The sequence below is a fragment of the Platalea leucorodia genome (assembly GCF_965183815.1).
Source record: "Platalea leucorodia genome assembly, chromosome: 19".
Classification (NCBI taxonomy): domain Eukaryota; kingdom Metazoa; phylum Chordata; class Aves; order Pelecaniformes; family Threskiornithidae; genus Platalea; species Platalea leucorodia.
In genome coordinates this window covers 295,559-310,069 of record NC_138841.1, presented here as the reverse complement: position 1 = coordinate 310,069, position 14,511 = coordinate 295,559, and the positions used below count along the sequence as shown (strand labels likewise).

Genomic DNA, 14,511 nt, shown 5'->3' with positions numbered 1-14,511 from the left:
AGCAAGTGCTGTGACTTTGTCACTGGGAAATTCAATTCCTCCTCATTGGAGATGCCAAAGCTGGACTCTACCAGGCCCTGTTTTCGGGAGACATGCAGCCCCGATGCCAGCATGGGGGGCTGAGCACAGCAGGATTAATCCTATGGAACCACTTTTCCCTCTGTCAGCTGAAAAGCCAACATGTTTCGGGAGCAAAGAGCCTCAGTCAAACCACCTCCGCTTTTCCCAGCACGCTGAGTGTCAAGTGTTGGCTGTTTCGCAACAGGCAGCAGCTCTGCCTGCACATCCCTGCCCGTGTCCCCGACCCCGTCCTCCCCGGGACGGCTGGGCACTGCTCTGCTCTCTGCCTGCGATTAATAAAGCATTCTCTTAATGAGGGGACAGGGCTGTCACCACTCCCCTCTCTACCTCAAATGCAGATACCCAGTATATAAGAGCAGGTTGTTGGAAGGTGGGAGGGTTGTACAGGGGTTTGGATGGCAAACCAGGAAATCTGGGTGCTTTTTCCTGCCTTAGCACTGCCTGCAACCTGGGGTGAATCACAGACACTCTTACTTCATCTCGAAAATCCCTGGGGAGCAGCACCCGGGTGCGTGGTGGGGCGATGGGAAAGGCAACGAGCGCCAGGTCGTCTGCAGAAGTGGAAGATGCTGCGGGATCACCAAATATTAATGCCTTACCTGCCCTGGCCCTCGCGCTCTGTATCCAGGGTGTCTATTAATTTGGGGGCTCCGTGATCTCTTTACTGCTGCGTGAAAAGCCAAAGGCGGTTTCAGTGGGCTCTGAAGGGAGGTTTGCACCCGCTGCCTCTCCCAGGCTGCAGCATGGGACGTTTGGGTGGCATGGGGACATCTGGGTGGTGTTACCCCCCCAGCCTTTTAGACACTAGTCCCTCACCCCAGTTGCTCTCTCCCTTCTCCACGCAGAGACATGTGCTGTGAACAATGGGGGCTGCGACAGCAAGTGTCACGATGCGGCCACGGGTGTGCACTGCAGCTGCCCCATGGGCTTCATGCTCCAGCCTGACAGGAAGACATGCAAAGGTAGGTGGGTGCAAGTGGGGCCGGGGTGTTCGCTGCTCGCCCTTGGGTGCCTCAGACTCCCCCTTGTGTCCTCGGTGCCCTTAGAAAAGGCTCAGTTTTAGCTCAGCTCGACATGGCCTGCAGCATTTGCTTTCTTAGTGTTTGCATCCATGGGGTGGGGACAAGGATCACGCCCAGGTGTGGGAACTTAGCTGCCTTGTTAAAGGCGTTGTGGTTGGCCCCACTCCTCCAGGAAGCCTACGGGGAGGAGGAAAGGTGGGTCAGGTCAAGTCAGAGGTGATGGCATGGCACTTGTTGGGCTGGAGGGTCCCATCCTACCTTACTTCACCCCGCTGCCTCAGTTTCCCCACAGCTAGGGGCTGGGTGTGTAGGAAATCCACACCCGCTCTGGGAATTTGAGATGCACGAGTCCCTCTGTGGTCACTGTCCAGCTGGGTTCAAGCACCATGTACTGCCTGGGGGAGGACGCCATGGGATGCCAGAAGCTTCTGCTCCCACTGACATCCCCATCCACCTGCCTCTGGAAGGGGGAGCAGTCCAGACTGGTTACCCCGGCCACCCCAAACCTGCCCCCCCCAGGCAAGGGGACACCACGACCCCAGGGCTGGCCAGCACCTGCGTTGTGTCTTTCGGCAGCTCCAGGAACTTGACCCTGGTTGAAAGGAAAGCCCACCCCACTGCGAGCTGCCTGTTTACCTGCTGACTGCTTCCAGAAACCCTCTGCCCCCTGTTATTTTATCAGAGCATCCCAATTCCCTTCTCCAATGCTGCAGTTTCCAGGAACGTGCAATAACCTGGAGCCACATCCCCTGTGTCTGGGGGTTTTATTACGACTGCGGGCTGGAATACAGCTCACTCCCTTGCGGTCGTAAAAAGAAAGCCCCAGCTCCAGAGAGGCAGAGCTGCCACCCTGGCGCTGGCGACTGGGGGATGGAGGGATGGGGAAGGTGGCTGCTTCTTCCTGGTCTCCTTCCATTTTACAGGTCATTTCCTAGCAGTAAATTTTGTGATTAGCAGAAAAAAAAAGCCCAAACGAAAAACAACCAACAAACCAAGTCCCAGCCTCTTTCCAGGTTGTTGGGGCTCTTTGCAGTTGTTGTGCATCGTCATTTTTAGCTTTGTTTATGGCAGGAAGGAGATGGCAAGCACAGAGGTGAGGGTTGAAAAGTATTTTGTTGAGCGGCTGTTTTTGAAGGAGGGGGTTTCCTCTCTTGGCTTGCTCTTTCCTCCTGCTGCTCCTGGTCCCCAAAAGTAGCCCCCACCCCAAACCTGTGATTCTGCAGACTCTGGCCTGGTGCTTTCCCCCAGCCGCAAGGCTCTTTCGGACACCCTGGCTCCTGGCTCTGCTCCAGGGGATGCTGAAACCTGCAGAAATTAAATGTTTTGCACAACTTCCAAGGGGAACCGAGCCCAGGAACCCTGGCCTTCCCCAGTGTCCCCAGTGTCATGTATCAGCTCCCTGAATGCACCCAGATAAAACCAGCAGCTGCATTCCCTGGTGACCATCAGAGCCCAAAGGGTTGCCTCCGTTTGCTGACTCCTGGTGGGGTCCGGAGGGGAGGACGCCGCTCTCCCAGCCAAGCATCCCAGCCAGGGCGTGATGTGTGTCCCCTGTCCCTGCCAGACATCGATGAGTGCCGGCTCAACAATGGTGGCTGTGACCACATCTGCAGGAACACAGTGGGCAGCTTCGAGTGCAGCTGCAAGAAGGGCTACAAGCTGCTCATCAATGAGAGGAACTGCCAAGGTAAGGGGCAGTGGGACCCCGGGACCCTGCCCTGCCCGGGGACATCACCTCTCCCTGCCCTCCGGAGTTTCTCAGCCCTCCCACAGCTGCTGCTGGAGGAGTGCTGGCTGGGTTACTCACTCCTCTTTGCTTTCCTCTGGACCGCGTACATCCTTCAGGGGATTAGTGTTAGATTTGGGTTCTGGTCTGGGGCTTAGTGCTTTGATCTGCAGAGCTGGGCTGCCGTCCCAGCCCCACTCCTGCACTGGGGATTTCTGGTCTCTTCTCGTAGCAGAGTTAAAGCCAGCAATTAGGCAGATGCCAGGTGAAATCCTCCAGCCTTACTCAGGGCTGGGATGATGGTCATGACGTTCCCTGCAGCCCCATGGGCTGGGACACAGCTCTGCCTCCGTGCAAGGACCATCCCTGCCAGCAGCCCTGGCAGCAAGCACGCCCCAAAGTTGAGCTCCAGAGCACCCATGCCAGGGGACTGGGGACCCCAGCAGCACCCCATGTGTCCTGGGAGGGCATCCTGAGCTCAGCACCCACCCTGACACCTCTGTGCTTCTCCCATACCGCTCCGCTTTATTGCACAAAGTTTTTGCTAGCGATCCCACAGCATCACGACTGTAGCTTGCTGCTAAAGCACATGCACTGACACACAGGCTGCTTCCTCCCATCTCGAGAGGTTGCCATTTTCCTGGGATAGGGGATGGGAAGAGGAGCGGGACATGTCCTGCCTTGCCTCTCCCCTTCCGCCAGCTGCCCCGTGGCAGGGGCTGGATCATGCCCTGCTCGGGGACACGCCATTTTTGCAAGCCATCAAGGCAGAGCAAGGATTTCAGTGGCTTTTGCAAAAGGATTTCTCCTTCCCCCATCTGTCAGAGGGCAGGAGGGGAGGGGGAAGATGCATCCTGCTCACTCTGGAGGGAGCTGGCTGCTCTGCACTGCTTTTCCTACCTTTTTCTCTCTGTCCCAACATCGTCCTGCACATCCCACATAAACCCAGCATGTATAAACAACCTGGCAGCTTGCTGGGCCATCCCGGGGGGAGCATGGGGTTCTGCCCCCCCAGCCCATGGCCAAGGCCAGCATGGCAGGTGTGGTTGAGCCCAAGTGTTGCTTCCCGAAAGAGCGTGGCCAGGGAAGAAGGGTGCTGGCACACTCTAGGGCTGCAACTGCTTTCATCTCCATCCAGGTTCTGCACTCTTGGGAGCTTGACGTGAGTGCGGCAATTAACTTAATGAAGCCAATGAAATGATGCTCAAACCCGCCAAGTTGGGTTCACCTGCCCAGCCAGGACGTCTCTGCTCCAGCGAGGTGCCCCATGGGGGCGAGCAGACGTCGCTGGCACCATCCCCAGGGCAGGACCTGCCTGCACAGCATCCCTCCCTGGCACAGGGCAGAGCCCTGGCTGAGCAGCAGCTGAGGGCTCTTACAGCCCCCCTGTGCCAAGGGCACAGTGCTGGCCCTGTTTGGCCTGTTTGGGGGGCAGAGGGGCTGCAGGAGTGCAGCAGTGGCCTGCTGCTTCCCTGTAGCAGCAGCTGGAGTGGGCAGGGAGGGTGGGAGCACAGGGTCCCGGAGCATCCCAGTGCTGGATCCCCAGAGCAATTCAGTGTTGGATCCCTGGAGCATCCCAGTGCAGGATCCCACAGTATCCCAGTGCAGCCCCCAGCTGGCTGGCACAACTGGAGTGGGAAGGGGACAGCCCTTGTGTCCAGGGCTGCCCCTCCACCATGCCAGCCCTCAACTCTCCCCCTTGCCTTTCCTTCAGACATCGACGAGTGCTCCTTTGACCGGACCTGCGACCACCTCTGCATCAACACCCCAGGCAGCTTCCAGTGCCTCTGCAACAAGGGCTACACGCTGTATGGGCTCACCCACTGTGGAGGTAGGGCTGGCTGGATGCTGGCAGGAGGAGCCCATCACCCTGCTGGGTTCAGGTCCCGGGGAGGCACACGGGGCACCCAGGGATGGGGCAGCCCCATGGCACGGTTGCTGTGGGACCCTTGGGGATACCACTCACCCCAAGGGCTCATGGGGACAGTCAGTTCCCTGTGTACTCCAGGCTGGGGCCAGGCAGGGAGGGGGCTCGCAGCCAGACGCTGGTGTCTGCAACTTCAAACGGAGCGACAGGAACAATTTGCGACTTGTCTGCAGTGAGAGAGAGGGAGAAATCCCCGACGTTTTTGGCAGGGAGCTGGGACGGAGTGGGAGGGGGAACATCAAAAGGGTTTGATTTAAGTTTCACAAGGCAGATAGCTCCCAAGGGCGGGGGCGTGCAGCGCCCCGGGAAGCGGGGAAGCAGATGAAACACGCTTTGGGGGGGTTGCCGGAGCGTGTCGCAGCAGCAGTGCTGTCAGCCTGGGGAGACGGCGGCACGAGGCCGGGTGCTCCAGTGCTGCCCATCCAGTGAGGGTGGGTGACACTCCTCGTGCTCCCAAAATACTCAGTCAGCGTGAGCCAGCACAGCTCCCGGGATGCCTTTGGTGTGATCCTGCAATGGAGGGGTCGCTGGCTCCCACCGACGTTCCCGAGAAGGGGGAGCCAGGCAGGGAGGGGTGTTTGGTTGGCAGCTCCATCCCTGGCCGCTCCCCACTTCCGTCCCTGCTTTGTGCCAGGCCTGGAGCATCGGCCCCCCGTTCCAGGCCGGGGCGGAAGGTTCCCGCCACAGGGAAAGGGGCCAGGGCTGCCGAGCAGCTGCCTTTTGAATTCAGCTGCTAAGTGCTTCCATGTTGGCTCCGTCTGCTGCCCCCCACAGCTCCCCAGCCCGCCGCAGGCCCAGGGCTGGGCTCAGCCTGGGTGGGCTGCACCCATCACCACCTGGCCCTTGGGGACACCAGGAGTTGGGGTTTCCCTTGTCCCCGTGGGGCTGACATGGCTGCAGGGAGGATGCACAGTTGGAAGCGCCCTGCAGTGTGCATCCCCCATCTCCAGCCAGGCATGGGTCATGCAATTTATCCATCCAAAATCACAGCCCTGAGATGATGCAGCAATTCAGTGTCAGAGCCGGGGGGTCCCGCTCAGCCCCTGCTGCTGCCCCTTGCCCACTACCTCTTTTTCTTCCCTGTAGACGTCGACGAATGCAGCATCAACCGGGGGGGCTGCAAATTTGGCTGCATCAACATGCCTGGCAGCTACCAGTGTACCTGTCCCACTGGCTGCAAGCTGCACTGGAACAAAAAGGACTGTATAGGTATGTCAGGGCAGGACACACCATGGCTGGTGATGCTCCAGCATAGCCTGGACATCCCCCAGCTGGAGGGTCCCGATGCCCCATGGCCCCTCCATCACTTGGGGCTGTTGGGATTAAGGTCAGGGCGGGGGGACCATGGGGGTATGGGGGCATCCTGGCACAGGGATGCTCTGGGGCGGGCTGCTTTTGGCTGGGGCCCCATGTCCATCTCATATGGGTGTGGACGGGAAGTGCCGTAAGGTGTTGCCCTGCTCCTTCTGCCCTTGGTCATCTCGTTGCTTTTTTGACTGTGCTCAGGGCTAGCTGCGAGCTTTTGCACCAGCAAGTGTCCCTAAAGGAGCTGCTTTCATGGCCCTGGCCATGCCCTGGTACCCGACTGCCTCCCCTTTGTAGAGGACAGGCTGTCCCCTCCAAAAAAATTTAAATCCCAGCAGTCACATCTCACATGTCCAAGAAGGAGCTGGGTGGTTGGGTTGCTGGTCCAGGGTTCCCATGCTGCACTCTGATACCGTCTACTCCCCGCTGAATCCCCCCATGACCTGAGAGGGCACAGGGGTCCCTTGTGGGTCCCCAGGCTGTGCCAGCGACAGGCATCCCCGCTTGTCATCACCAGCCGGCGCATGTCCCTCAGAGCTGGTGAAATGCCTGCCAGGTTCGGTGCCACCGCGGGCCACCCTCACCTGCAACAAGACAGGCAAGAAGGACAGCTGTGCCCTCACCTGCGCCTCCAAGGCCCACTTTCTGCCAGGTACCGGCGCTGGTGCCACTGCCGGCACAGGCGGAGGGGTCCCTGTTTCCCTGCATGGCCCAAACTGGGTGGTGGGGGGGGAAAGGAGCAGCTGCACAGCCAGGATGCAGAGCACCCAAGTAGTGGCTGGGGCGAGGGAGGGAGGTGGTTGCTCAGGGGGGCTTGTCGCTGGGTGTAGATCCATAGGATGGGTCCCTGGTGCAGGATCCCCATGGCAGGGTGCTGGGCATTGTCCCCCCATGGCACAGCCGTGCCTCCCTGCATCACCCCAGCAGAGCATCATGGGGACTGGGCAGCCGCTCTGGCATCCCCGACTCCCATTCCTCCTTTCTGCAGAGTCTGACAGCAGCTACACGGTGAGCTGTGGGACTCCCGTCCTGCGGCAGGGCGGCCAGCAGAGACCCGCCAACAGCAGCCAGCAGTGCCTCGGTAAGGGGGTTCCTGGGGTGACCACAGCCACCATGGGCTGGGCTGCCCTGTGCCAGGGTTGTTGAGCACCCGCCTTTTCTTTTAGAGACTGTTGCTGCGCCAGTCAAGCAAAAGGCTTCTTTCAAGATCAAGGATGCCAAGTGCCACCTGCACCCGCGAACAAAGGGCAAGCAGGATGAGGCCGGGAAGGCTGGGGCACAAGGTGAGGCGTGATGGCAGGGGGGCAGCGGGGATGTCCATCCCCCTGGGAGGGACAGGGTCCTGACTTGTCCCCCATGCACAGGCGGTTCGGCACCCTGCTCTGACTGCCAGGTCGCCTTTGTCAACCTCAAGTGTGACTCATCCAAGAAGGGGAAGGGCCGCCGGGCTCGCAACTCCTCCAACAAGGAGGTGACGCGCATCACGCTGGAGTTCGAGGCGGAGATCAAGCCGGAGGAGATCACAGGTGGGCATGGCGCTGGCTTGGCCTGTCTTGAGTGCAGGGAGGAGTGGTGGGACCAGGGGGACAGTGGCGATACCAGAGGGATGGTGCCATCCCCATGCAGCATTGAGAGCCAAACTGGTCCTCATCCTGCACCAGACTGGTATGTTCTGGGCAGCGCTTGCAGCTGAGCATTTGGGAGATGGTTTTAATCCTGCTGGGTTTCCCTCTCTATCTCTCCCTTCTCACTGCATCCCTGTTTCCCTCTGCACCCCCTGTTACCCCCTGCTCCCCTCTTTCCCCCTGCATCCCTAGCCAGCTGCAACCTGCACTGCCTGCGACAGAGAGTGGAGAAAAAGTTGAAGTCAGCCATCAAAGCCCTGAAGAAATCCATCAACCAGGAGCGGTTCCTGCTCCGCTTTGCAGGGATGGAGTATGAGGTGGCGAGGAAGCTGAGCATGGCCCCGGAGCGGCAGGAGAGCTGCGGGCCGGGCCAGCAGCACCTGGGCGGCAAGTGTGGTAAGGAGCATCGTGGGGTCCCCAGGTGGCGGACCGGTCACATCCCCCCCAGTGGTGACAGCCCCCCTGCTGCATCACTGACGTCCCCCACCGGCTCTCAGTTAGCTGCTCGCAGGGAACATATTACCATGGCCAGACAGAGCAGTGCATCCCCTGCCCCCCCGGCACCTACCAGGAGAAGGAAGGGCAGCTCTCCTGTGACCTGTGTCCCCGCGGTGATGCTTTTGGACCAGTGGGAGCTACCAACATTACCGGCTGCACAGGTAAGGGGGGCCGGGAGGGACACCCAGGGGATGTCCAGGGCTGCAACTTCAACCATCAGCCATCAGCCCCCATCCAGAAGAGAGGAAAGCCCTGAGCATCCCCAGGACCTGCAGGAGTTGCTATTTTGGGCATTTAGAGGGGACACCAGGAAAGGCAGTTCTTGCTCTGGATTTATTGGTGCTGCCAAGGCTGGGGGGGAGAGGAGCTGGGCATGGGGTGGGAGAGTCCAGGGCACACTGGGTGCCAGGACTGACCGATGCCTGTGCCCGCAGGTCAGTGTCCCCCCGGCCAGCACTCAGCTGATGGCTTCAAGCCCTGCCAGCCGTGTCCTCGTGGGTCCTACCAGCCCGAGGTGGGGCGGGCGCTCTGCTTCCCCTGCGGCGGGGGGCTGACCACCCGCCACGAGGGAGCCCTCTCCTTCCAGGACTGTGACACCAAAGGTAGGTCAGAGCTGGTGCTCGGGGTGGGGGGCACCCAGTGGGGCTGTGCCCGTGGCTGACGCAGCCCCCTTTGCTCTCTGAACCCCCCCCCCCAGTCCAGTGCTCCCCCGGGCATTACTACAACACGAGTGTCCATCGCTGCATCCGCTGCACTGTGGGCACCTACCAGCCCGATTTTCGGCAGAATTACTGCATCGCCTGTCCTGGCAACACCACCACCGACTTTGACGGCTCCACCTCCGTGTCCCAGTGCAAAAGTAGGCGAGCTGGGGTGTGATGGGGGGGGACAGGCATGGTGTGAACCAGGGTCCTTCCTCAAAATTATTTAAAAGTCCCTTAAAATAGAGTTTTGGGTCATTTCTGTGCTTTATGCATGCAGGCAGGCATGGGGGTATGCATTGAGCAGTGCTAATAGAGAACTTACCCCCTTGCCCAGTAAATCCACACTGTCCCAGTGTGTCCCATGCCACTGATTCCCCGTTGAACTGACTCTCCATGCCTTGCAGACCGGCAGTGCGGGGGGGAGCTGGGTGAGTACACGGGCTACATCGAGTCCCCCAACTACCCGGGGAATTACCCCGCCAACATTGAGTGCACCTGGAACATCAACCCGCCACCCAAGCGCAAGATCCTCATCGTGGTGCCGGAGATCTTCCTCCCCTCCGAGGACGAGTGTGGCGACGTCTTGGTCATGCGGAAAAACTGTAGGTAACCAAGCGCACCGTGGTGTTCACGGGAGAAGCTGGGGAGGAAAAGGCTAGGGTTTGGCAGAGCTGCCTTGTACAAAGGGGTAAAGCCGTGTCCCCGTGTGGCAGGAGCGGGTTTTTGGGAATTGGGTGAGCAGGGGGATCGGCATCACCCTGCCACCCCGGTGTCTTGCAGGATCAGCGGGGTGTGCATGGGCTAAGTGTGGGCTGGATTGCACACCTGGGTCTCAGCACTTCTTTATTGGGGTAAAAAGCCCTGTTTGGAGCAAAGAAGGAATAACAACATCCCCAGTATGTAACATGAGGGTTGGGGGGGGCTCAGCCTCGCTAAACATGGACAATCCCCATCCCTGATGCCCCCTTTCACCCTGAGCATTTAAGGACAGTAAAGCTGGGGGTGGCTCTGCAGATGGGCATCTGGCATCACGTGTTCCCTTGCTGTTCCCGCCAGCCTCCCCATCCTCTATCACCACCTACGAGACGTGCCAGACCTACGAGAGGCCCATTGCCTTCACCGCCCGCTCTCGGAAACTGTGGATCAACTTCAAAACCAGTGAAGCCAACAGCGCTCGGGGCTTCCAGATCCCCTATGTCACCTACGATGGTGAGTGCAGGGGGATGCCATCCTGGCATACCGATGACTCCCTGTCTGCTTTGGTACCCAGGTCACCTCCAATTCACACCTCCCAAGTATTTGGGGGGAGCAGACTCAGGGATAGGGACCAGAGGTTCAGGGACAAGTGACGGCTCATGCCCTGACCGTATTTTTCGGCTGGGTGTTGCAGAGGACTACGAGCAGCTGGTGGAGGACATCGTGCGGGATGGCAGGCTCTACGCCTCTGAAAACCACCAGGAGATCCTCAAGGTGAGCATGTCCCCACCGGGTCCTTGCTGCCCAGGGCTCCGGGGGATGCTGGCACGCAGGAGCATCCTTCCCTTGGGGGGTGCCCCCATGCCCTCCCTGCGCTCGTGGCTTCAGTTCGGAGCCGCCACAGTGGGAGCACAGGGTGGGATGCTGACTGCCCCCCCTCTGGCTTGGCTTCCCCACAGGACAAGAAGCTCATCAAAGCTTTCTTCGATGTGCTGGCGCACCCCCAGAACTACTTCAAATACACGGAGAAACACAAGGAGATGCTGCCCCGCTCCTTCATCAAACTCCTCCGCTCCAAAGTCTCCAGCTTCCTCCGGCCTTACAAATAGCCCCCCGTGCCCACGCTGCCCCCGGGCCACCCTGCAGCCAAGGAAAACCTCTTCTTCCTTCCTTCTCCTTTCCGATTTTCTCCTTCCTCTGCTCGGCTCCGTCAGGACCTCCACTTCTCACCCTGCAGACGTCCCCCCACAATTTCTCCGCTGCTCCCCGCAGAGCCATGCCCCTGGCTGGGGGGGATGCTCTGCTCTCATCCAGCTGCTGGCAAAGCCACTCCTTTCTTCTGAAGCAGCTTCTTCATTTTAGGAAATGGAAGCACTGGTCCTTTTGCCAACCTCTGTCCTCCCTTTCGTTTCCTTTACACCAGGTCTGTCCTCGTTCCCCAGTGCCACCGGCAGCCCGGGACATCGGGGGGGGTCGTCGTTCTTCCAGCCCATGGGGCTGGCACCGGCTGCAGCCCCACTGAGCTCTTTTGCAGAGGATGGCAAGAAGGTAATGCCTTATTTGTTGCAGCACATGGGTCGTGGGTATTGGTATCGCTTTGCAGAAATCGGGGGAAAAGAATTTTTAAAAAACATACTTGATTGAAAAGAAAATTTAAAGGAGAGGTCAGCAAAGTATGCCAGAAAACGGCAACCATGGTGGCTCCGGTGGCTGTCCCGCCAGAGAGCCGCACTGGCGCTGGGAGGAAGGCACAGCCAAGCCACGTTCCCGGAGAACAATGTCTGGCTGCACGGGAGAAACAGGGAGCAAAGGAGAAAGACTTTCAGCCGGGTTTGGTTTTTTTTTATTTTCCCCCCATCCCAGAACACTTGTGCCAAGAAACCAGACTTTCTTACAAGCTCTGCCAAAGAGTAACTCGGAAAAGCAAGCTTTGTGAAGAGCAGGAGTAAATGTTTGTGCACTAGGATATCCTCCTTTCTACCTTTTTTCATATGTATTAAGTGCAATCATTTGAGTCTTTATATTATTTAGAGGGAAGTGTTTTTTTTCTACTAGAAACGACAATATTTATACCTGCCTGAGAAATGAGAATGTGCGTTTGTAACAAAAAAAAAACCAAAAACCACCCACCCAAAGCAAACCCAGCCCTGGGCTGCCGCTGACTGGCAGGATGCCGTTTTCAGGCCTTGCAACTTTTTCTGCTGCATTTGTCCCCGATAAAAACCGCCATTCGGGGGGGGAGATGGTGCCTCTCCTGCTCGGCGTGTGATGGGGTGTGTTTTTGCAGGGGGTTTGAGGCGTCTCGGTCCATCCACAGAGGAGATGGAGTGGCTGTATGCTTTCGGGCTGATCCTCCACAGTTTGTGGGTAGTTCAAGCAGCATTGCAAGGAGGATGCAAAACTTGGCCCCATCACCTGCTTGTCACAAACCATTTTGCTTCCCTGCAAGGGCTCAGGGATGAGCCAAGGCCCAGGGGAGAGCGAGGACAGGTCCTGAGGGCCACACTGGGAGGAGAGGGGAGCTGCCCTTCCGCTCAGCCCCGAAATCTCTCCCCCAGGTATGGAGATCCCTGGAGGGAGAGTCACGCCTCCCTAGCTCTGGCAAAGCTTTGTGCTTCCAAGTCCCTTCAGATGCTTTTGGCTCCATCCCTCTCCACATGTTCATCCTGCCAGGATGCTCTGGGAGCCACCAGGGAGCAGAGCACAGATCCTGGGGGGACCCCATCCTGCCTTCCCCCAGCTTCGCAGACAGGCACAGCTGGGGACGATGGCCAGGTGGATGTCACGGTTGGGTTTGTCCCCCAGCATCTTCATGCGGCCAGAGAGGACCCCTGGGGCCAGGAGACAGCTGCCACCAGTCGCCCCTCTTCCTCCTCCCCAAGCCTCCCTCCCTTTCCAGTCCTGCAACCAGCTCCCTGTTGCTTCCTCGCACCTTCATCCCCATCTTCATCCTCTCAGAGACCTGGAGCTGCCAGGACTAAATGTGGTCAACTTGCCTACAGCTTTCCTGTGTTGGCAGTTCCCCTCCCGTCCCCTCTTGTCTCTTGCTGTCCCCTCGACCACATCTGGGGCAAGCCCTGCTCTTAATGAACAATTATTTATCGCTCTGCATGGCCCACTGGGTCAGTCCTTGCCAAAACCAGGAGGCAGCTCCTCGCCCGTGTTTTCCCTCCTCAATCCATGCTGCTCCAGCACCCCGAGAGCTTCTTCTGGGCTCTATTAGGGGCTGCGGGCTGGGTGAGCGCTGGCAAAGGGGGCTGAGGTTTGTCCCCAAGATGCGTTGGTTGGAAAAGTCTGTCCTGATTCATCCCAGCTGTGGATTTATCCCTCCTGCCGCCCAGCTCCCAGCCTGTTTGGAAGCTCAACATCTGTGGGTTGAGCTGTTTGTCACTTGGTTGGTGTCTGAAAGCAGCTGCTTTGATGCACAAAAGCTGTTGTAGAGATTTTGAGAGGGGTTTTTTATTGCTCTGGGACAGTTGCAGTAGAGCAGTGACCGTTGAAAGGGTCTTTCATATTTAGGGAAAAAAAGGACAGCAAAAATAAAAACAACCCAGGAATGACTAACCCCACTGCGGTGGTCCCGGTACGATGCAGCCACTTGTGCTTGCAGGGGAGTTTAGTAATTCTCTGTGATTTAATGGCAGGGTTGCTGTTGCTCTGACCTCGCTGGGACTGGGGCTCCCAGAGCCTCGGAGTGTCCTGGTTGCCACCATTGGCACTGCACTGACCACCTCTGCTCCCCTAAAGCAGTTTTGGAAGGGCGAGCTGGGCAGCACGTCCTCCTGTAATGGCCAAAGCCACCCGGTAACATCTCCTCCCGCTTCTTTCACCAAATATCTCAAACAACCCCCCCCAAAGAAGTCCCCGGGGCCACTGGAACCACCCCACTGCAGTTCAGTCCCTCTCTTCACCCACACCCACCACCCAGAAAAGGTTTGAAAGGCTGAAAACAGCATCATCAGCCACCTCGGATGTATTGAATGTTTCGACACAGTGAACATAAATAAGGGTTGTTGGTTTTTTTTGGTTTTTTCATGTTGGAATATTTATATCTGCCTTTTGCAGCGGGCCACAACTTACCATCTCCAGCAAAAATGATTAATGAGAAAGATGTAGTTCATGAAGTTATTTGCACTTGATTAAAAGAAAAAAAAAGTATCTGAACTTTGTTAAAAGAAATGTTTGCATTTTGTATTGTCTTTTTTTAATTATTAAATGGAATTTCTTGGTGTTGTGTTGATCTTTCAAAAACTGGCTCTGACTCTTATTTTAAAGGTTTCTAACAGCAGGATCCAAAGCTATTTTCATTGTTTTGTTCCCTCAGCTGCTAAGACAAGCTCTTTTCAAGGGCATAGGGTTTTTTTTTTGTCCCCCAGAAGCTTAAATCCTACACACTTCTGTAAGTTCACCAGTCATTACACAATCTCTTTATTTATATACATTAATTAGATGCAACATAACTGATTTTTAGCCTAGAACATGGAGTTGGACAGAGACTAGCTCAGAGGGAAGCAGAGGGGATGGAAAAGACTCTTTACCTTGGCCCACCCTCTCGCTGAGCTGCAGCTTCCACATCCTCCCCCACTACCCTGGATCCTGTGGGTAACTGGGGCCAGCTGGAAGACTACCATCAGGACCTCACGAGCTGCTGCTGGGCAGGGCCCCCTGGCCCCCGTCATTGGTTACTGCAGGGGCAGCAGAAGCGTGTAAATGCAAGTGCCCCCAGAGCAGGGAGCTGCTGGGACAGGGCAGAGCCCCCCAGGCAGGGTGGCTGCAGGCGACCACAGCATGAGGTAAGGGTCCCTACTGGGGGTGAGCTAGGGGATCTTGGGGCTACAGCACGTTGGCTGAGCAGTTCTAGCTGCACTGCAGGCCCTCAGCTGTGGAAAACACCTCTGTTTTGCTTGTTGGGGATGGGAGTGGAGCC

General features: G+C 57.8%; 1 protein-coding gene across 1 annotated transcript in view; it reads left to right on the top strand.

Annotated features, from left to right (window-relative positions):
• Positions 1-10,755, top strand: part of ANKS1A (ankyrin repeat and sterile alpha motif domain containing 1A) — a 167,238-nt gene extending 156,483 nt beyond the window's left edge. The window contains exons 8-23 of the mRNA XM_082330163.1: positions 927-1,043; positions 2,668-2,790; positions 4,544-4,660; positions 5,843-5,965; positions 6,579-6,713; positions 7,050-7,142; positions 7,228-7,344; positions 7,426-7,587; positions 7,879-8,082; positions 8,184-8,345; positions 8,619-8,786; positions 8,882-9,043; positions 9,293-9,490; positions 9,945-10,097; positions 10,279-10,358; positions 10,544-10,755. Of these exons, the coding sequence (XP_082186289.1) occupies positions 927-1,043; positions 2,668-2,790; positions 4,544-4,660; positions 5,843-5,965; positions 6,579-6,713; positions 7,050-7,142; positions 7,228-7,344; positions 7,426-7,587; positions 7,879-8,082; positions 8,184-8,345; positions 8,619-8,786; positions 8,882-9,043; positions 9,293-9,490; positions 9,945-10,097; positions 10,279-10,358; positions 10,544-10,693 (2,264 nt within the window). The 3' untranslated portion in view covers positions 10,694-10,755. The remainder of the gene's footprint in view (positions 1-926; positions 1,044-2,667; positions 2,791-4,543; positions 4,661-5,842; positions 5,966-6,578; positions 6,714-7,049; positions 7,143-7,227; positions 7,345-7,425; positions 7,588-7,878; positions 8,083-8,183; positions 8,346-8,618; positions 8,787-8,881; positions 9,044-9,292; positions 9,491-9,944; positions 10,098-10,278; positions 10,359-10,543) is intronic.
• Positions 10,756-14,511: the final 3,756 nt, after the last annotated feature.